Source organism: Anthonomus grandis, chromosome 5 (assembly GCF_022605725.1).
Source record: "Anthonomus grandis grandis chromosome 5, icAntGran1.3, whole genome shotgun sequence".
NCBI lineage: Eukaryota > Metazoa > Arthropoda > Insecta > Coleoptera > Curculionidae > Anthonomus > Anthonomus grandis.
The window spans coordinates 37,948,994-37,971,417 of NC_065550.1; the positions used below are offsets into that span (position 1 = coordinate 37,948,994).

The window sequence follows — 22,424 nt, forward strand, 5'->3', positions numbered from 1 at the left end:
GTCAATACGCAAAATTGCCGCTTCTGGTGTCAGAACAATCCCCAGAAATTAGTACAGGTGCCATTACACCCGTTAAAAGTAACTGTGTGGTGTGGTTTGCATGTCGGTGGAATTATCGGTCCATACTTTTTTGAGGATGCAGGGGGGCGTACCATGACAGTCAACGAAGAGCGCTACCGCGAAATGATAACAAACTTTCTTTGGCCTGCGATTGATGGTGGAGACTTCGAACATAATTGGTTTCAACAGGACGGAGCAACATCACGCACCGCCCGAGCCACAATTAATTTATTAAGAGAGCGTTTTGAAGATCGAATAATTTCGCGACATGGCAATATCAACTGGCCACCAAGGTCCTGTGATCTTACTTCCCTGGATTTCCCGAAGGTGTATTCTAACAGTGCTCAAACCATCAATGAGTTGAAAGTTAACATAACTAGGGTTATTCGCGAAATTCAGCCCAACTTGTTAGAGAAAGTGATTGAAAATTGGGTTCATCGTCTAAACGTCTGCCGCTGTAGCCGAGGTGGACATCTTAATGATATTTTTTTTAAAAACATAATGTTACATAATAAACTACAACATGAAACATCAATCATAGAAATTAACCAATTCGTTTTTATTTTTTAGCAATTTAAACTTATATCATTCTTATTGGTAGACCCTATATATAAGTCAGTCAAAAAATTTTCTTTAATATAAAAAGATAAAAAATCTACAGATAAAAATACGTCTAGAAACTCAACAGCTTCAAATGAAAATGCCTGATAATTACAAATAAAAACAGATGAAATAAATATATAAAACGAAACAGGGAGAAATACAGAAAAAAAGATACATAGATAGAAAGGGCCTTCCTGAACTATATTCTATGCTGGAATTGTTCTAGTGCCTCAGGTTACGTTTTAAAAACCACAGAGATTTTAGGTGCCCCCACAAAAAGCAGTCAAAAGGTTTTAGGTCCGGGGATCTAGGTGGCCATTCAAATGCTTTTTATTGAAACCATTTTAGGGGTTTTTTATTCAGTTTTACGTTAGTTGGTTTAATTTTTTAAATTGTCACCTTGCATATCAAAAGCAGCCTATATTCAGCGCGATAGCACGTCTCCTTATAACTAGGGAATTATCCGATAGTTCGGCAACGCGGTTAAACCTAAAGAAAACAAGGTGCTCCTGACACTGGCGTTGCCTGAGCGCCTGTTCCGACCGCCGTTCGTTGTTCCATGTTCGATCAAATACCCACGATCTGTTGAATGAGCATAATAGTCGGTCGGTGTATTTATTATGAGAGCGCTCTCTCGCAGCAAAATTACGCTTTTGTTTTCGGCCTTTTTTAAGGAAACCGTAAATTCCTAACAGACTTTTTTTTGAATAGACATTTCGGGTGTGCGGCTCCCCATTGAACTCACGCGTCTCTCGCGGTTTTAAGGCGATTTTTCAGTCAGAACATCGACAAAATGTGGTGCCTCATCAGTCAGGCGAATTCTGTTGTCTTCGAAGTCAGGGTTGATCCGAAATCTATTGGACAAGAGTGCCTTGAAAAGGTAATAAATAAAAGATTCTCCTGTATGTTTTTAACCTTATAGTATTTATTATTATTTTATGAAGCAAACATTATATTTTAACTTAAATATAGTAAATATAGCTGTAGTATACCTATTACTTATTATTATTATTATTATTAGATATAAGTGTTTTCGTTTATATTGTGTATTTTATTGATTTTCTTGGATTTGCATAATATATTGAATCAAAGAATATCATAATTTTTCTAATTTTTAACTTTTTATTTTTTACAAAATTAAATATCCATTAATGTTTGTATGATTTTAGTCAAACTAATCATAACGTTGTCTTAAAATATTATAAAAAAAGTTCATTTTTAGCCCGTGCATTTCGATCATTCAACGAGTACGTTTCGCGCGAGTCCAAAGTCCATTTTCTACAGGTAGTCCAAAGTCCAATGTTCACTGTTGTTTCATGCACGGCGCGTTCCATTCTATCCGCATAATTAAGAATTATTAAATCGCACTGTACGTTACCCAATTTAATTGTTTTTAATAAAATGTTACGCCGCCTGCTGATTTCATCTCTGTATATTCAAATAATAATAATAATAATTCAATTCGTTTTCATGTCTGTCATTTTCTTATTGAAAATTAGTAAAATGTATGGCAACAACATTAGAATCGGAGAAAGAAATATTTATTTATTTATTTATTTACGGAATCCATTTACAAAAGTGTTACATAGCATACTCATACAAACATATATATTCAGATAGAAAACTATCTATAAATCAGTGGAAGGTGTAAATGAGTTAATTAATTAAAGCCCCTATGAAATAATATTCTTTAACTGCCCCTTTAAAGATGTATTTCTTCCTTGTTTTTTTCCAGGCCCAATTATTAAGTGCTTGGAAGATTTCTTTTTTGCTAAGACCGAGACAAGGTTCGGGGCCTACGAAGGGGTTAACGAAACCTTGTGTTGCCAGTTCGTCGGCCCACTAATTGCCCTCAACACCTTGGTGTCCTGGGACCCACCTCAGCCTCACTTCCTTGTGTGCTGCAAGCCTTTCCAATGCGTCTCTGCATTCCTGGACTAACGCTGAGCTGGCCCTGGGTTTCTGAATTGCCTTGAGGATAGCTTGACTATCGGAGTAGATGCAAATCCCCCCGTCACCTTCCAATGCCTCTCGTTTGTTCGCTACTTCGAGTATAGCAAACACCTCCGCTTGGAAAATTGTGGTGTGTTTCCCTAGCGGGAAAGATTCCCCTGTGTTCGTTTCTATCCTGTACACTCCGGCTCCGGCTGAATTGGTGCTTTTCATCCATGATCCATCCGTGTACCAGGCACTAGAAACCACTTGGCTCTTTAATTTGCTTCGCCGACCATTCTTCCCTTGTCGGGATTTCGACTTGAAACCCCTTCTTTAACCTTAGTTTGTCACTTTCTGTAGTGCATCTGGATGTCAGAATTGGTATGTTCTTATACATCCTGAGAGCAATCGTCATATGGCCTTGTCCTAAGTGAACATTGCGCCACCCTCCGCTATCTCTCATCCTCTTATACGCCGCCATGGCCTCCCTCTCAATCCAGACTGGGAGGTCCGGTAGTCCAAGAAGAATATTTAGTGGTGCCGGAGGTGTTGTTCTTATAGCTCCAGTAATTCCCAAGCAGACCAGTCTTTGCAGTCTGGTCAGCTTTTGGGCGTTGGTGACCTTCAATACGGCTGGTCACCATACCACGGATCTGTATGAGATCCTCGGTCGTATGACTACGGTATAAAGCCACTGGAGAACATGGGATTTAAGACCCCATCTTGTACCTATTGTTTGCCGTAATTGCCATATTAGGGCCGTTGCCTTATTTGCTGCCTGCTCTACGTGAGTTTTAAGCGTGAGCTTGCTGTCTAAAATGACTCCGAAGTATTTGACCTGCTTCCTCAAAGTTTAAATTTAATAAATATCTAGACAAAAAAATAATTCCAAAATTGTTTTTGTCTATCTACTTTTGGCCACTACTGTATATGAAAAGCTGCGTTTAATTATGTGTGGGATGTCCAAAGATTTTGATGTCTTATTTATTGACACCGCGTGAGTAACAACTCTGCACTTGACTCTATCCACTAGGTACTAAAATTAGGTACAAAAGGAGGACATTTATTTTTTAAATTCTAATATAGTAGTGTATTTTAACTTAACTGTCTTCTTTGAGATAAATTCAGCTCTTTCAATAGTCTTTTAATTTGTGTGACAGCTATAGAAAGAGTCACATTATGAACTAGTATAAATTCATATCTATTATTATAAGTATGGATTATCTGGAGGTTTTAATTAATATACCTACATATATTTAATTTTCTCTGAAACTTTTATTAATCCCATTAATCACGGGGCATTTTATAAGACAACAAATAGCTAATTTTGTAATTGGACTTTAGCCGTAATTTTCTCGGGGATCCTGCAGTCGCTCCGTTCCTATCTGTAGGCGGAGAGGTTCAAAGTCCGCGAATTCAATGCTATTTAGTCATTATTGTTGTAATTTACTATACGTACACCAACGAGGCTAAAGAAATAGATACATGTTTCATGTAATCGTTTTTTTATTTGGCGAATCAAAAAACCGGTTGAAAGTGTTCGGCAATAGGCATAACATAAGAGAACATTAATAATTAAATTACATATTTTTCATTGGCTATCTCTTTTTACAAAATATATTAAGAATTCTCCTTATTTGCTCTTGTTCTGAAAATTCGTTGGAGTTAGCGAACGTGACAGACCTTCTGTAGTCGCTCGCGCCCGGAATTAGGCGGCCTACCACTGAGATAATGAGGTAATCCGTCGGGCAAAGTCCACCAATATACCGAGAACTGTGCACGTGAACATAAGCTCGTTTCACTTGGGATTCATTTTATTGTTAACATTGTTTTTTAATGAATAACATAGAAATAAGATATAGCATATATATTATGTACAGTATTGTGCATAAATATAGCAACAAGCGATGTTTTAAAAAATATTATTTGCTCCTTTATTTATTCCATATTATTTCTTTACTTTTAAGTAAGTACACGCCTCTGTATTATTTATAAATATACCGAGATGTCATAAGAATGCCAATGCAGAGTAAGGAACTTCATGTTTGTTTATTTAGACAATGTGCATAAATATAGCAACATTCTTGTTTCTTTCTTTCTTGCATTCTTGTCTCTGGTGATGTAAGAAAAATTATTGTGGAGCATTACGAAAATGGTGTTAGGCAAAGTGACATTGCAAGAAGGTTACAGCTTCACAGGTCAATTGTATCCAGAGTTTGCAAAAAATTTCGCCTTACTGGAAAAGCAGCAGCTGCACCGGCGCCCATTCCTGGTACACCCAGAAAAACAAATTTGACGATGTATAGGCAGCTGCTACGATGCCAACTTACCTGCTCGTCGCCCCGCCAAAAAACCGTTTCTCTCAAAGAAAAACGTCAAGGCTCGTTTTCACTTTGCCCAATCTCATGTCCACTGGTCTGTAGCTGATTGGAAGAAAGTCGTATTTAGTGATGAATCTAAATATAATTTATTCAGGACTGATGGAGTGTTGTACGTCAGACGCCCCAGTGAACAAAGATTAAACAAAAAGTACATTTGCTCCACAGTTAAACATGGAGGGGGAAATATTCTTGTATGGGGATGTTACTCGGCTCGTGGCATAGGACCCATAGTAAGAATAGTAGGCAAAATGGATCGTTTCATGTACAAAGACATTCTGCAAACACATTTAGTGCCATATATATAGATGAAGTCATGCCAGTAACAGCCATATTTCAGTATGACAACGATCCAAAACATGCTTTTCAATTTGTTAAGAGGTACGAGATACGATGAAAAAATAAATGTAATGGTCTGGCCATCTTAATCGCCAGACCTAAACCCTATAGAGATTTATGGCATTACATTGACACCAAAATCACTCACCTAACATGCTCTAATACAAATATTTTCTTTGAAATAGTGGAAAAGGCTTGGAAAGATGTGAACAATGACTATATTATGAAATTAATTGAGTCCATGCCAAGACGATGTGCAGATGTTATAAAGAAGAAGGGTACTAGACGAAATTAATAAGTTATATTTTTTTTAGAATCAAAACTATTTTTTGTTGCTATATTTTTGAATAATATATTTGCATAAAACAATTTGGTGTTTTATTTATTATGATACAAAAAATATGATAATATGAAAATATAAACAGGCTCTAACTATTCTTGTAAATAATATATAAACCTTACTTATAAAATAGATACTATAAAAGATATATAACAGGAAAGTTCAATGTTGCTATCTTTTTGCACAATACTGTACCTATAACATATACTTAGAAATATTATTTTGTTAAATTGTCCTTTATCAACTTATAAATCTTCCAAGTCAAGTCCGAGGGAAGTCGACTATATTTGCACAAAGAAATACAGAAAAATTAACCCTTTATCTTGGTCTAGGTAATTTTATTGCTAAAATTCATAAAGAATAACATTCCATTTAACAAAAAAAACCCTTAAGGATAAGTTTTTGTTTCCCTAGATTTCACTAACAATAAAATAAGACCACAGTCTAACAATTCTTGAAATCTATATACTTTGATAAGACCGTCATAATCTGAGATCCACAATAGCAACGCAATAACATAAATTCTTATCTAAAATATCACGTTTATCTTTCAACTTACATAAATGTATAGAGCAAACATAGATAGTGTAAAGTCTGTATGTAAGAAGATTTTCTTTTTTTATGTTCGCCTGTGAAAAATATGTACTTAATATACGCATATGGCTTGTCTAAAAATAAAGTCTCCCTTTTCGGTTCTTTTTAGTTTGTATATAATACACTTTTGTTTATTGTTTGGTCTATTGCAGCCTTTACCATTGCTTGAAGATTAGCGTTTCTAAAACCAAACGACAGTATTACAAATTGTTTTACGTCTTAATTTAAAATGGTGCTTTCTTAAAGATGTAACAAACTAACCGAATTACAGTCATTATTCCTTTTTTAATCGCAAATGGTCGACGAACATTAGGATCCTTAAAAAATACATTTTCTCATTCAGGACCATTATTCATTCGAAATTGTTTTTTTTTAACTGTAAATTTAGTAACTTTGATTATACGGGGTGTTCATTTGAAAACTTCCCACCACGGATTTATCGAAAAACGCCGAAATACGTCAAAAGGTTTGTCAAGGGGGACAACTTTCTAACCTAAAATTACTTCATCCCCTTTCACCCTCTGCCCTCCAGAGTCATCCCCTTGAAAATTTTAAATGGCAAGGGGTATCGAGTAATACTTTGTTTAAAAGGTCTTTCGAAGTCTTTTATTTTGACGTTTAATTTTTTTAAATCGGTCGAGTCGTTTTCGAGAAAATTAGAAAAATCTTTGTTTATCTTAATTTGTTCAGATAGAAAACAAAAATATGTTCAAATTCCTGACGGACATTTTCAAAAACATGTGAGATATAATGGCAGCTGTCGATGATGCGTTGATGAAGTTCATCCAAACTTTCAGGTTGGGGAGTAAACATAATATATTTCAAATGACCCCATAGGAAAAAGTCTAACGGCGTTATATCAGGAGATCTGGCAGGCCATTCTATAGGCCCTTTTCGCCCCATTCATTTATCTGGAAACTCGTCGTCTGAAATATATTTCCAGCAAGACGGCGCTCCTCCTCACTATGTTCTTCCCGTTCGGCAATGGCTAGACGACGAGTTTCCAGACAAATGGATAGGGCGAAGAGTGGTTTTCGATAAATCCGTGGTGGGAAGTTTTCAAATGAACACCCTGTATAGGTTGAAAATTCAAAGATTATAGATAGTCATAAAATCGTAGCTATTAAATCAAATTTTTGAACGACATTGAATTTTTGGCATAAATTAAATTCATTATTACTCACAAATATTTTTACACAACAGCTATTGTTTTAAAAATAATCTTATTGTCAAAGTGGGTTAATGCACCATTGTTTTGATTTTTAATCTTACTTTGACTGCATAGGATTAACTGTGACAATTGCGCAAATTTTGCAAAACGAATAAGTTACAATAAACTTTTGTTGTTGCGGTTTATAATTTGATGATTTATTGATATATGTTTACCCCATTTTCTTTAATAGTCATTATCTGGGATTATGTAGTTAGATAAGGAATAATAGTTTTTTTTTAAAAAACAAGTATCAGTTGATACTAATAGAAATCTTCGACGTGAAAATCGACCATTTTCAGACGATGTTTAGGGGCATAATAAAATATTTTTACCTTATGATTTGTTCATGGAAGAGATTATAACATCAATTCTGGTACGATTCTAATTGGTTTTAGTAAAACTAAAATTTCGATTATAAAAAGGTCTTTTTTCGATGTCGTGAGAAAACTTCGCAAAAGAAGAGCCCCTCCATGAGAGCTATGCTCTAATAATAAGATATTATGTTCACGATAAAAAACTTAAAAAAATAACTATGGAATGGAAAATAAGGACCAAATGAAATAGAGAGCTACTCAATTCTTCATAAATCTCATCCCATTTTTTAAAGAAATTATAATTTAATTATCCGAGCAGTAATAACTTTATGGCGAACGGAGGTTTTACTGCTAAAGATCAGAACGATTTAACTACCCTTAACCCAAAACTGTTTCGAGTTTACTATCGGATTTATGTCCCTTTTTTATGGGTTATTTGATTTGGAACTGTATATTTAATACTATAAAAAAATCGGCAGTAAATTCAAAGCATTTGACTTAAATAGATTTATACTCTTATAGTCGGAAATAAAATGATCTCTGCGCTTGGTCTGGTAAAAGTTAATGAGAAACGAAGCCATCGAGCTAAAAACTTTATTAAAATTAAATTTTCTTTGTGTTACTTTCGGGAAACGAAATTAGTTCGGTCTTTAAAGTTTTGGCACAATCTCGAAATTCGGCGACATCTCGCTAAGTGAAAATGTGTGATGGGGAGAGGAGAGAACGAAATCGTTTATTATTTCTTCACTTCGCATCAGTTGGCGATAGATTAAAATCGTGTTTTTAATTTAAGCGAATTTTGACAATTTCAATTTTTAATGATCTTTTCTAAACAAATAAATTTTTAATAAATTAATTTACACTATAACAGGCGTCGTTCATATAGCATAGAGGGTCGATAATTTGTTATAATCATTTTCAAAATTTTATACTACTATGGGAAATTAAAAAGAATATTTTTCTCCAATTAATAATTCATTAATGAATCTATCTTATTTTATTCTTAGTTCTATATACCGTGTATATATAGGTAGGTATGCAATCTTGAAGAATGTAAACGGTTTTATTTATAATTACTTACTATTTCGTTTTATGTTTTATTCGAAATATCAATGATTTTTATTTAACCATCCGATGATGACGCTTTTAAAAAGATATAAATTATAATATAATAAATTGCTGAATTCATTTAAAGTATTATATTTATTTAAATTAAAAACTAATACATATATGGTTATCATTACTGATTGGAAAACTACCATGCAGGTATAAAGAATAATGTTGCAGGTACAAAGTCTTAACTTAGATGAGAGGTTTTATATAATACACCATGCATTTGTGACGTTCAAGGTAAAATAAAAATTTCTTAACTCGAAGGTTCTGGGTAAAAAACTATAGATTTTTGCATTCTAAAGGTTGCACGCAACAAAAAAAAAATCATTACTTTTATAGCACCAACATTTGTACACATTTAGCTTTTATACGATTGATTTTTTTTTACATAATCTGAAAAATCGTGGACTTTGTTGCGGGTCATTCGAATTACAAATTCATATCAGACTATATCATCATTTTTAATTTTAAACGCACTTGTGTAATACACCTATAGTTCATGTTCGTGAACCTTTAACACGAAACGGCCCTTGAATCAATTTATGAGCGTAGACCTGGAAATATTGCATTGTCGATCAATATATACTGTTATTTTCTAAATTTAATAATCTAGAAAAAAGTTAGTAAAGTTCTATAGTATTTAAAATGTAGAAAAGGGAAATTCAATGCGGAAAACATGCAAATTCAATGAAATTTATAGCAGCTATTTGTAGACAATTATAAGAGGATCTGAAAATAGCTATTTGCGGAAATGCGGAAATATATTTATATACATCCCAAGCAAGACACGATAAACAGATAGTACATTTTTGGTTAAACTTCAACTATAAATATCGGATAAAATGTTCGCATGATAATATTTTAAAGTTTAATAAATATACCTTGGATGTTAATTTTCCAACAACACAAAAAGAAATTGATAGAGTAAAATGTTTAATTTGATTAGAACTGCCTCTTTATTTAAACATGAACAAAGTGCCATTTAATTAATATTATTTATATTGAAAATTTTGGAAAGAAGTGATAAACCCATATAATGTTTTATGCCTTCGCAGATATGTAAACCAACCTTGTCTTGACTCTTTACTTTTACATAAATCTTTTGCAAATACAACTACGTCGAATAAAATTATTATTTTCTCTGATAATTTTGTACTAGTATTAATAAATACTTTTTTTTTCTATTCTAAAGTTTAGATACGTAAAAAAATAAAACTACTCATAATGCGCATTTTGCAAAACAATAAAATTTTAACTAAATCCCTAAATAAATAAATGTTTCCAATATTATTGTTTGAATTATGTTCATCTCAAATGAAATACTTGAAAAACACATACTTTGTTTCACCTAGAGAAGTACACTTATACGTGAAAAACAGTGATAATATAAACATTATTTATAACTGAAGTGCAAAGTTCGTTTGTTCTGTTCAACGACCTTTGGAGCATCCAATAAATAATAGGACCTTCAAAACAAATCATTATTATGATGTTTATAATAAAAATTAAAATTTGCCTTTTTTTTACAGATTTGTAGTCATCTAGGCATCTCGAATGAATCAGACTACTTTGGGTTGAAGTATGAAAATGCTCGTGGCGAAGAATTATGGTTGAACTTAAGGAATCCCATTGACAAACAGGTGAACTGTCACAATCATACCGCCCCTTTAAGGTTCGCATTGAGAGTGAAATTTTGGGTACCTCCGCATTTGCTTTTACAAGAAACCACTAGGCACCAATTTTATCTTCATGCGAGATCGGATTTAATAGAAAAAAGACTATTGACGAATGACTGGGACGGTGTGTGTAGAGTTATAGCTCTGATCGCTCAAGCTGAGTCCGAGGATTATGACTCTTTGAGGCCTCCGCATAACCTATACATGCAGGTAAGGGTGAACATATAAACAGTTTGGGAAAGTTTTAAATTAATAATTGACTTTTCTTTAGGCTTCGACCGTAACGAGTGATTGCGGCACATCAAAGCCAACTGATCTGTTACAAAGGGTCATTTATGAACACAAAAAATTGAAAGGCATGAAAAGAACTACAGCCGAATATTGGCTTCTTAAGGAAATCGCCGATTTTGAATCGTTTGGTGAAGAAGTGTTTACAAAAACGCAGGGAAATATTTATCTTGGAGTAGGGCCACACGGTAAGCATAATATATAAAAAAGCTGAAAATTGAATTTTTGACTAACAAAATAATCTTTCGTTCAGGTATAACCATTTACGATAAACAAACGTTAGAAAAACAACTGATTTCTTTTACGAACATCGTATGCGCCTCATCCCACCGTAGAATTTTTAAATTGGAATATTTTTCCTGTGAGAATAAAGAAACCGTTTTGGAAGTGAAATTGGATTCCAGCCATAACGCAAGCAGTTTGTACAGAGCCATCACGGAAAAACATGCATTTTATAGGTGGGTCTTCTTTGTTGTTATTTTTTTTTTGCGCGACTATTTATGCCATAACTGTTTGCCAACAAACGATACTCGACCTGTTTTGATCACTCGAAGACGGCGTGCGTTCTAAATTTAACCAACGTAAATATTGTCTGAATTAGTTTTTTTTTATTTGGGTTAAGCCTGATTAATTAATAACTTAAATAGAGTAAAAACAGGATACGTAAATTTATAAAAAAATAAAATATGAGTAGAAATTTAGTGACAAATAGATAAAAATCTAGAACTAGATTTCGCACCTTAAAATAGAGAATTTGTTGAATATGACATCAGACACATTAATATGTTCTCTCTTTTTTTTGTAGCTGTGAAACTGTTCGTAGCGCAGTGACAACCCAATTTATTAGGGACCTAAAAGGGACCATAGTCTCAATTTTTAACGAGGATTCGACGTTAGGCAAGAAATACGTTTTCGACATCAGGAGAACCTGCAGGGAGGTCTACGATAATGCGAGACGCGCCATCTATCAGGAGAGTCAGGCGAGACTCGCTCTGGAAGCGGACTCTTCTTCCGGTGGTTCATCCGGATGTGACGGAGAACAGTGTAAAGTAAGTTGCTTGTATTGTCACAAAATTTTATGCGGAAATAATCATAAAGTAATATTCTAAGCGATATTTAATCATTCTATTAAATAAATAAGTGTTTTAAATATATATTTTTTAATTTATACATTTGATTAATAAAATTTGACTACAGACGCCCACGTACTATTTTGTTAGACGTCTGACCTCAGTTACAGCCACTCAAGCGTGAAAAATTGCTCAGGTTCGGCCTTAAAATTTTATTATTCGGGATTTTTGGGTTTAGTTTTATTAAGTTAGAAATTCAGAATAATTGATGGCAAGATAAATATTTAATTTAAAGATAAGATTTACGTACGTAAAATCAGTATGAAGAAAGCTAAACCGGCAAAACCCATTAAATAACAACCTCCCTCCCAACTATTAAAGGTGATAGACCCATCCTTAAAGATCTCTTTAAAAACATGACAAAAGTAACACGAAAAACAGCCCAAAAATGTATCTAAGTACGGCCCCGTAATCGTCAAAATCAGTGGGATAGAGTGGGATTTAATATTATTTTCTTTCTAAAAATTGACATTTTCGAAAGAAAAATAAAAAATAGTGCAAAACATGGGGTTTTACGTATATTTGCAAACACTAGAAGGGTTATTTGGTATATACACCCCAAATAAAAGTCACTATTCCCAAAAATTCAATTTATTAAGCCGACTACTTTACAGATGACGTAATTTTTATATGAATGCGACCGAAGAATCTCTCATACTCATTAAACAGTCGCAGCAGCTTTTCCTTATGGCGGCATTTGACCTTAGCTCGGCCATACTGCTGACTTAACATTTTGGTGGTATAAACTGGGTGTTTTAAATTATCTGCTTACATATTTAAAATGATTTTATAGATAAATTATATAAAACTTTGCCATTTAAACATGTTTATCATGCGACAATAAATACGACATTGCCGCACGGACTATTTAGTGCGGCATCGGCGACACATCAAAGATTCTAATAGATCTCTGAACTGGACTTTAATCAGTATTTCATCGAATCAAGTTAATTTTGCAGATGATTAAATAAAAGTCCAATTTATTAGAAAAACCATGATTTCATACGATAAAATATTATTATAACTTTTACACACTGCTTACGGTTGCTTATTTAATATAAAATTTAAACTGATGTGTATATGTTGTTTTAGGACTCCGAAAAATTGGCAAGATTCATGGAAGCGATGACCTGCAAGATATGCATGGACAATCGGCTGGATTCAGTTTTTATGCCGTGCGCGCATGTCGTGGCTTGCAGCGAGTGTGCATCGAAAATCGACAGATGTCCCCTGTGCAGAAGTGAAATCACGCAGGCGCAGAAACTTTATATGCCCACCTGGTAGATTACGGCTCTATCCGTAGTTGATCTCCTTCTGCAAGTATTCTTCAACTATTAAATAATTTTGTTTATGTGATAAATTCGCTTGATCTCACATTGAGATTTTTTAATTTTTTTACTATGTAAAAATGTGTTCTTTGTATCTATTCTTTGCTAAAACCTTTTGGGCCTCTTCGTTTATGTTTCTTTATAAATGATAGTATGCTTTCAAAAGAGGCCAAAACCACCACTATTTCGACAATATAGATACTTAATATCTACCATTAAAAGTAATTAGTCATTATATCAATGCAAACCGATATTTATAATAATAATAATTATGTTGTGTAAAATGTGTTTTAGTAGTTTAGACAAAGTGTCATTTATTCATACGGGGCGGGGCGACCGGAAGGCTCGTGAGCAAAACCGCCCCGTATAATAAAATATTTTGTTATATGTATTAGTGACGTATTTCTAAAATACACCCCCCCTCTATCTGTGTTAGTAGAATATAAATTTATTTTGTGATATCCCAATGCATTAATTGTATTATATTTTTAGAAATTTCAACTATTTTATAGTATTATCAAATTATTAAGTTTACGTATGTTAGATTTTTTTTTATCGAATTTATAAAACGTATTAGGTACTTATTTACGTAAAAGTAAAATACTAAAACTTGGTTTATTACTTCTAAGACTTTTCACTGTTTCGACACATATTATTTATTCTATGGTGAATAAAGAAATAATTGAAAAAATGTAAGTATTTTTTTTCTACTAATTCTGAACTGGATGATAGTCAGCTCAGGTTTGTTTAAGGATGCCGAAGAAATCGGGAAACGTGGCAAATAAGCTGCTTAGAATTATACAGGGTGTCCCAGTTCATGCGGGAAATCATCGGAATAATACCGAACGTTCCTATAAAAAAAATTCCTACAGGCTTTCTTTACGAAGATACAACCTCCTAAAGGACGCTGCTGGAAATTGGTTTTTCATAAATTACTTTTAAACTACCTGGTAGAATTTAATTAAAATTTTAGGTGATGAACACTATTAGGGACCTCTTAAAATGACATCCTTAAAATACATTTACCTTGTTTACTTTACCAGGGGCGGACTGGGTTGTACACTTTAATGCGTATATTTTTACTACACCCTGTATGTTAAAATCTAAAAAAAAGTAAATTTGAATGCCTTGAACCCTAGGCTAAAAAAAGGTACTCTTGTTCATTATTGATAAAATGAACCTTAATTTATTTATTAAAGCAATAATTAGAAAATTATCACGCTTTAAAGTATAAAAAACCATGTATGTAGGGCCCTCTACAAGTGAGAACCCTTGTAACATTCAATTTAAATTTACCATATCAAAAAACCCCCAGATGCCAACTTTCGTTCAAATATCTGCATAACTACCAAAATTATTAAGAAAAAACAAAAATAAAAATTTAACATAGGTTTTAGGGACTTGTTTTATTATTTTTTAGCAAGGCAAAACTTCTGTGAAATTTTCGCAATATTAATGAAACACCCTGTATATTATATAAAGTTTATTCTTGCTACTTTTACAATAATTTATAATAAATATTGATTTTAGAAAAATTTCCACAAATAACAATTTCCTATTCTACTCTTATGGAAAATATTTAAACGTATGATATATTGTCATTATATAATAAACAATTTAACTTAATTTGAAACAATTACTAATTTTATTTACATAATATTTTTAATTTACAATTTGCAACAAATTAACAAAAAAAACCAGCCTAATTACCGAAAAAAACGCTAAAATTATTAATAAATACACTAATAATAAATAAAATATACTTTTCAGATGTGGACAACTGATACTTGTTTAGGCTTTACATACGAAAGGAGAAGGTAATTCTCCATTTAACCAAAATGGAACATTTTACTTCAATACGTAATATAAGGCAAAAAATGAAGAAAACAAAAATGATATATCCTAAAAAAGCAAAACACGGACCTGACCTGTCTCATTCTTGTACCGCCGATGCCGTTTCCGTATTAAAATCCTCTTTTTCTTTAAAATCGGTCGGGGGGGCGACAATGGGGATGGCGGCTTTCGCACGCTTTTGGGGAGCCGCCCTCTGCACCACCTGCTGTTCGGCGGTGTAATAAGTGATGCCGCCCTGGGGTTGATACAAATCCGTCGGCTGAGCCTGAACCTTGATATTAAATAAACAAAAAAAATCCTTCCTTCCAGAGGAACTTACTTTTGCCAAAAAACTTACCACAGTATTAAACGTATGTCCCTGGTATCCCGGAACGAAGGTGGGGGGCGCTTGAGTCACATAGCTGACAATTTGCGGGGGCGGCGCGGTCGGCGGTGCGGATATAAAAGGCGGCGGCGCGGTCTGTAGAAAAGCGGCCGCCGACGGTGCCTGCGGGGCATAAGCTTGGGGAGGGGGATAAGCTGCCTGTAAATACGGACATTTTGTTTTTAGTTATTTTTCCAAATTTTCTGGGTGATCTGTTCTTACGGGAATTAATTGTGGCGGTGGCGGTGCACTCGAGACGGCAACGGGTCCTTGAGCCGCCAGGATCGGTTGGGTGGTCGCAGGAGGCGGAGCCGTAGAATTATAATCTTAAATTTCAAAATCAATCGCAAATTAATTGGCCATTTCAATTTATTTAAATTTTAATCCATATTATATACGAGACGTCTTCAAAGTTGTGTCTTTTATTTTAAAACCTTGGAGAAGAGCTCTTTAAAAGAAGTTAATATACCAAAAATCCCAACTTTTTTTCAGCTCTGGTTTAAAAACTATCAAAATAAATTCCTGTTTTAATTTTACATAAAAAAATGTTTTTGTACCTTCTTATTAAGGTCGCTAGGAGCAACCATTTTGCGAAATAATCGCACTTTTAGGTTTTCATTTTATGTGAAAGACTTAAATTTACAAGATTTTTAGCAAGGCAATCCCAAATAAAATAAAATTTTAAATGTAAAATTTGACATTTACGAGGAGAAATATGTGATTCATTTTGTCAGATAAAGGACCTGATCTAGTGGAGTTAGTGAACAAAGTGAATCGTGCTGATAATCCGATAGATAAAACAGAAGTTGAAAAATGGGCAAGAGGTGATGAGTAAAAATTTGGATATATAGAGATCTTAGAAGATGATGAGATCATAGTTTTTAAATCCATTATGTACAAATATGTTTTATGGTGAGAGTGCATTTATATGGTGAAGAAAGTTATCTATTAATCGAACGTGTTCGGATTCTAGAAATCTTTTATTATGAATCTTATAATCTGAAAGTTTTGGTAAAGCGAATGGGGTCTGCCAACTTTCTGTTCGAATTATCCCTTTACTGTATATGAAATGTGCAGCAAGGCCAACAAAAATGACGGAAAAATTAGCAGCCAAGAATTACTCCGGAGTACTGTTAAGTTCCAATTGGCATGCCATCAATTGCTTGGAGAGATTATTATTATAATTATATTATATCTATTGTAAAACTGAGGCTCTGTTATAATATATATTATATTATATCAATAAACATTACAATTTTGAAGTCATGTATAAATTAAATAAATATTAAACAAAGAAACTTACCGCTCGGATAAAAAGTGAAATTTGTAGGTTGCGGAACGGGAGGCGTAGCGCCGGTTTCGGGAAGAGACCGTTGTCTCATCGAACTGTAACGTTTCGGCCCCTTCTGCTGATCCACGGCTTGATTTTGAAGACGTGGGGGCACGCTGCCCCCTTGTCTGTTACTCTGCTGATAATTCCCCGCCCCCGTTTTGTTATTTTTCTCTTGCAAACTTAATTTGTTTATTTCTTTTTCCATGTCCGCCACCTGAATTTGGTGGTTGTTGCTGCTTTTGTTCGTGAAATTTTGGGTCTGGATGAAATTGTTTTCTTTTTTTCTGGGCGGCAGCACTTTCTGGCTATCGGTGCGCACGCCTCGTGTTTGTCGCGTTTTCGTTGTGAATCCCCTAGAGAAACGTTCGCCGGTTAAAATCGGTTAAATTTAATTTTTATTATTAAAGCGTACTTATAATCGGAATCCTTTATTTCTCTATTTGGTTTCACGATTCGTCCGGTACCACCCACTCTGGGAGAAACATTAGATCTATTGTCACTATGAGTAACATCATTACTTAGCTGATTGTTAGTTTGCCTATCAATGGATCTTTTTTCATTGGGAACTGAAGATTGCCTGAAAAAAAAAATATCAATGGTATAGTTCTTTTATTCTTACTTGAAGGAGACAAAAAATATATTGAATCGGTCATCAATCAACCCGTATTTTAAAAAATAAACGTACTTTAATAAGAAAATACTAAATATGCTTTACCTCTCTAAAGATTTTACATTTTGCACTTTATTCTCGTCATTTTCCTTAAAATTTGAAGGATCTCCTTCGTTTGAATCAGAAGATTTTGTCCTAGAACGATTCTTCTTTTCTAAAACATGTTTCAATTTTAACTTTGGAAAAATGAATAATAATTTCTACAATTAGGTACCTCTAACTAAAGGTGGAAACTCTGTTTCAGGCTGAACAGGTTTTTTGGTGACTTTTTGACGCGGAGTGGGAGGTTTCACATATGCATCCTCATCTTCCCAATTTCGAGTATATTTATTTGGACCACGACTAAAAAATTCAGTTTTATTCTGTATTATTTTCCTAATAACAAATTATTTCACTGTTTAAATTTGCCTTTGACTTGCTTACCTGACTTTCCTACTTATTAAGCATAATAATTGAAATAAAAAATACATTTGAAAACAATTTATATAAGTTAAGTAATTCTTACCCGTATCTCCTACGCCTTCTGGCACGTGGAGGCCCATCTTCATTTCTAATATCATAACCATAAATGGCGACTAATTCTGCCCGCGATTTCGGTGCTTGTTCCATATCATTGAATCGATCATGGGACCATCTTTCACCTTTGTCTTGCCATACTTTTTTCTTGCCTTCTTTTTCTGCCTTCTCGGTCTCATTTTCTTCAGTGTTTTCATTACTGCAAATAGAAAATGTGGTCATATTTTATTCATTATAAAAACAAGTGTTTACTCACTCATCTTCTGCTGTCCGATCGTCATGCTCATAAAATGTCCCTCGCTTCGGAATATATTGAGGATTCTTTTTATCTTCATCATCATCAACTTTCTTTTGTGGGAGACTCTCTTGACCATCTCCTTCTTCTCTTTGAAGAATTACACTACCTGAATTAATATGCATACTATTTTATGCAATTGATATCAGAAAATAGTTATTAAATTTGAAAAGATTTTTACTAAATTTTCATTTTCATTTAGCACTTAAGGACAGCCAACATACTCATACATCCACCAACAATAGTATTTAAGAACAATTTATCCAAATGCGTTTATTTTTCGCATGTCAACATTCCATTTCTTTTTTCAGGGATATTAATGAACTTATTTTTCATGAAAAATATCACATAATTCCATTGACCAAGACCTGGTTGTAACTACCCTGATAATATAATTAAGATTCCTGGATATCAACTTTTCAGAAGAGATCAGTTAACATGAGATGGTGCAATTTGTGCATATCTTGCAGGCAGACTGCCTTGTATGACTGTTAATATATTTTTTTTATAATATTGAATTTAACAACTTACAACACATTTGGCTTGCTATCAAAATTAAAAGTATTCACATTCTTTAAAGAATAACTTGTAATTATAAACTACTTGAAGCTCTGGGTACACTTATGTCAATTTTATACTCTAAATATGGTAATATTTTATTAGTTCTGTATAAAATAATACCTTTCCACAAATGAAATGAAAAATTTAATAGTTTTCTTTCAAGATTGAGAATACAGTTTCAGACACTTTTTAAACTTAAAATTCCTTCTCGAAATATCAGGCAGTCTGAAACTTTTGTAACACCATTTCTTCAGACTAATCATGGTACAAATGAATCAATTACCACAACTGGTCTGGAGTGTTAATGCTACTAGGACAAATAAATCTGTCTGACTCTAAATTTAGAACTTTTAAGCAAAAACTAACACAAATTTTGTGAATTGTCCTTTGTTAGTAATTTGTGTCTGTATTAAGTAATTTACTTTGCTTACAGTACTTTTGTGTGATATGATATGAAATGTTTAAGTATATTAAGTAATATGGACTATGATACTTTTCAGTAAACTCAAATGTAAATTGATATATTTTTTATAACTACAAGCTAGACAGAATTCCTTGTAAAATTAAAAAAATTTACATTCAACTACCCTGCTACCCTGGCAAAATTAGGTAATTTGAATTGACTTTATATGTGTAGTAAGTACTATAGAATACCAATATTTAGAGCATTATTAAAGTAAAAAATTTAATTTAATAAACTTACCTTCCGATTCCGAGTGTGAATCTAAACCAGATGCTTTGGATCTCACTTTAATAGCAATAGGAGGTTGTTCGTCCTCACTTAAGCTATCCACACTACCATATTCTGAATTGTCTGAAGAGGTCCTATCCTTATTTTGTACACTTAAAACCTCAGAAACTTCCTGGAAAACCATTTTATAAATTTACATAGAACAAGATGTGGTATATTTCAACTAAATTATAATGAATGCCAAGGTGGATATACTATAAATGCGGTGAAGGTGCTCTACTTAGTGAACTTGCGACCCAGATTGAATGTCTTTCACTTTTCCCTCTACAAATTTATTTATTACTTACTTGAGTTAAGCCAGGTATAACCGAATCATTGCCTTCCCCTTCCATTTTAACACCAAAAGACTGGTTATTATGCAGTTAAAAGTTAGATTAGAAAAAGGAACCTCTATTATCAGTTTCTTTGAAATGCAAACAAGGAAATCAAGCCTGTATCACCCCAGTTAAATTTTTCTTGCTGCTGCTATTGTACACAAAAAAACAACATTCCATAAGAACACCCAACCCAAAAATGAGTAGATCAATTTTTGGGATAGTGGATTGGCAAAAATGAAAATGATTACTTTTCAATGCACTCCACGGACCAAAGCAGCAATCAGCAATACAGCACCACACCACAAGATATTTTTGTTATTTCTTGTTGACAATGACAATTGACATTTTGACACAACCGATTTTACTCAAACCGCGAAATAATAACATCGGCAACATGGCTTACAGATCCCTTTTCATTTCAGTTCTTATTTAAAGTTCTTAAGTGGGTCATTGTGCTATTTATCGATTTTTAAGTTTATTTTACATATAACTTTTAATGTGATTTGGGCTTTTTTGTGAATATCTTGTGTTCCAATAAAACTAGAAACTTATGCCTAAGTGCCAAGGTTAATGCTTTACTCACATAAAAAACATTTAAAACAAAATTAAACAACATTTATTAATTAAACAATATTTATCACGATATCTCGGCTTCTATGGGGGCTATCGGGAAAATTCCAACGGTTTTGTCTTAGTTTCGTCATTCTGAATCCAACAAGACCATCCGCAAAGTAGCTCTTCTAATAGCTGAGATATGGCATTTTTGATGCCCATTTTTGGCCTCAAAAACGGACGTCGAAAACGACTTTTTCACGATTTTCAAAGTGCTCTCATTCCCTTAGTTCTGCTCGGATCCTGTTATAACCCGGTGTTTTCGTAATCTAGGTGACCCAAATAAGATGATGGTATACTTAGTTTGATTTCGACAAAAATCAAACTAAGTATGGGTTGGGTTAGTTTAGTTTGATTTCGACAAAAATCAAACTAAGGTTGGGTTGGGTTGGGTTGGGTTGGGTTGGGTTGGGTTGGGTTGGGTTGGGTTGGGTTGGGTTGGGTTGGGTTGGGTTGGGTTGGGTTGGGTTGGGTTGGGTTGGGTTGGGTTGGGTTGGGTTGGGTTGGGTTGGGTTGGGTTGGGTTGGGTTGGGTTGGGTTGGGTTGGGTTGGGTTGGGTTGGGTTGGGTTGGGTTGGGTTGGGTTGGGTTGGGTTGGGTTGGGTTGGGTTGGGTTGGGTTGGGTTGGGTTGGGTTGGGTTGGGTTGGGTTGGGTTGGGTTGGGTTGGGTTGGGTTGGGTTGGGTTGGGGTTGGGTTGGGTTGGGTTGGGTTGGTTGGGTTGGGTTGGGTTGGGTTGGGTTGGGTTGGGTTGGGTTGGGTTGGGTTGGGTTGGGTTGGGTTGGGTTGGGTTGGGTTGGGTTGGGTTGGGTTGGGTTGGGTTGGGTTGGGTTGGGTTGGGTTGGGTTGGGTTGGGTTGGGTTGGGTTGGGTTGGGTTGGGTTGGGTTGGGTTGGGTTGGGTTGGTTGGGTTGGGTTGGGTTGGGTTGGGTTGGGTTGGGTTGGGTTGGGTTGGGTTGGGTTGGGTTGGGTTGGGTTGGGTTGGGTTGGGTTGGGTTGGGTTGGGTTGGGTTGGGTTGGGTTGGGTTGGGTTGGGTTGGGTTGGGTTGGGTTGGGTTGGGTTGGGTTGGGGTTGGGTTGGGGTTGGGTTGGGTTGGGTTGGGTTGGGTTGGGTTGGGTTGGGTTGGGTTGGGTTGGGTTGGGTTGGGTTGGGTTGGGTTGGGTTGGGTTGGGTTGGGTTGGGTTGGGTTGGGTGGGTTGGGTTGGGTTGGGTTGGGTTGGGTTGGGTTGGGTTGGGTTGGGTTGGGTTGGGTTGGGTTGGGTGGGTTGGGTTGGGTTGGGTGGGTTGGGTTGGGTTGGGTTGGGTTGGTGGGTGGGTTGGGTTGGGTTGGGTTGGGTTGGGTGGGTTGGGTGGGTTGGGTTGGGTGGGTTGGGTTGGGTTGGGTGTGGGTTGGGTTGGGTTGGGTGGGTTGGGTTGGGTTGGGTTGGGTTGGGTTGGGTTGGGTGGGTTGGGTTGGGTTGGGTGGGTTGGGTTGGGTTGGGTTGGGTTGGGTTGGGTTGGGTGGGTGGGTTGGGTTGGGTTGGGTTGGGTTGGGTTGGGTTGGGTTGGGTTGGGTTGGGTTGGGTTGGGTTGGGTTGGGTTGGGTTGGGTTGGGTTGGGTTGGGTTGGGTTGGGTTGGGGGTTGGGTTGGGTTGGGTTGGGGTTGGGTGGGTTGGGTTGGGGTTGGGTTGGGTTGGGTTGGTTTGGGTTGGGTTGGGTTGGGTTGGGTTGGGATTAGGGTTGGGTTGGGTTGGGTTTGGGTTGGGTTAAATTAATTAAATTAAATTAAATTAAATTAAAATTAAATTAAATTAATTAAATAAATTAAATATAAATTAAATTAAATAAATTAAATTAATTACTC

General features: G+C 35.0%; 2 protein-coding genes across 3 annotated transcripts; one reads left to right on the plus strand and one right to left on the minus strand.

Annotated features, from left to right (window-relative positions):
• The first annotated feature begins 1,202 nt into the window (after positions 1 to 1,202).
• Positions 1,203 to 13,992, plus strand: LOC126736295 (E3 ubiquitin-protein ligase MYLIP). Its single transcript, XM_050440583.1, has 6 exons — positions 1,203 to 1,543; positions 10,419 to 10,775; positions 10,837 to 11,041; positions 11,107 to 11,311; positions 11,659 to 11,902; positions 13,076 to 13,992. Exons 1-6 carry the CDS (start codon positions 1,457 to 1,459, stop codon positions 13,265 to 13,267), a joined length of 1,290 nt encoding a protein of 429 aa, XP_050296540.1. The 5' UTR covers positions 1,203 to 1,456; the 3' UTR covers positions 13,268 to 13,992.
• Positions 13,993 to 14,781: 789 nt separating this feature from the next.
• On the minus strand, positions 14,782 to 20,291 carry LOC126736294 (protein CASC3-like). 2 transcript variants are annotated; one of them, XM_050440582.1, is made up of 11 exons: positions 19,943 to 20,291; positions 19,608 to 19,767; positions 18,305 to 18,452; positions 18,038 to 18,247; positions 17,747 to 17,874; positions 17,578 to 17,686; positions 17,275 to 17,439; positions 16,833 to 17,215; positions 15,752 to 15,855; positions 15,503 to 15,688; positions 14,782 to 15,430 (listed from the first exon to the last, which is right to left on the minus strand). In XM_050440582.1, exons 1-11 carry the CDS (start codon positions 19,985 to 19,987, stop codon positions 15,245 to 15,247), a joined length of 1,824 nt encoding a protein of 607 aa, XP_050296539.1. In that variant the 5' UTR covers positions 19,988 to 20,291; the 3' UTR covers positions 14,782 to 15,244. The 2 variants fall into 2 exon arrangements, with proteins under 2 accessions (XP_050296539.1, XP_050296538.1); XM_050440581.1 differs by having other exon boundaries at positions 14,782 to 15,436; positions 19,943 to 20,290.
• Between the last annotated feature and the right edge of the window lie 2,133 nt (positions 20,292 to 22,424).

Coding starts and splice junctions, on each gene's coding strand:
- LOC126736294 (XM_050440581.1), bottom strand. CDS start 19,987: ATGGAAGGGGAAGGCAATGATTCGGTTATACCTGGCTTAACTCAA. Junction 19,768..19,942: donor TTATACCTGGCTTAACTCAA/GTAAGTAATAAA, acceptor ATGGTTTTCCAG/GAAGTTTCTGAGGTTTTAAG. Junction 17,875..18,037: donor AGAAGGCGTAGGAGATACGG/GTAAGAATTACT, acceptor TGAATTTTTTAG/TCGTGGTCCAAATAAATATA.
- LOC126736295 (XM_050440583.1), top strand. CDS start 1,457: ATGTGGTGCCTCATCAGTCAGGCGAATTCTGTTGTCTTCGAAGTCAGG. Junction 1,544..10,418: donor GACAAGAGTGCCTTGAAAAG/GTAATAAATAAA, acceptor TTTTTTTTACAG/ATTTGTAGTCATCTAGGCAT. Junction 11,042..11,106: donor TCTTGGAGTAGGGCCACACG/GTAAGCATAATA, acceptor TCTTTCGTTCAG/GTATAACCATTTACGATAAA.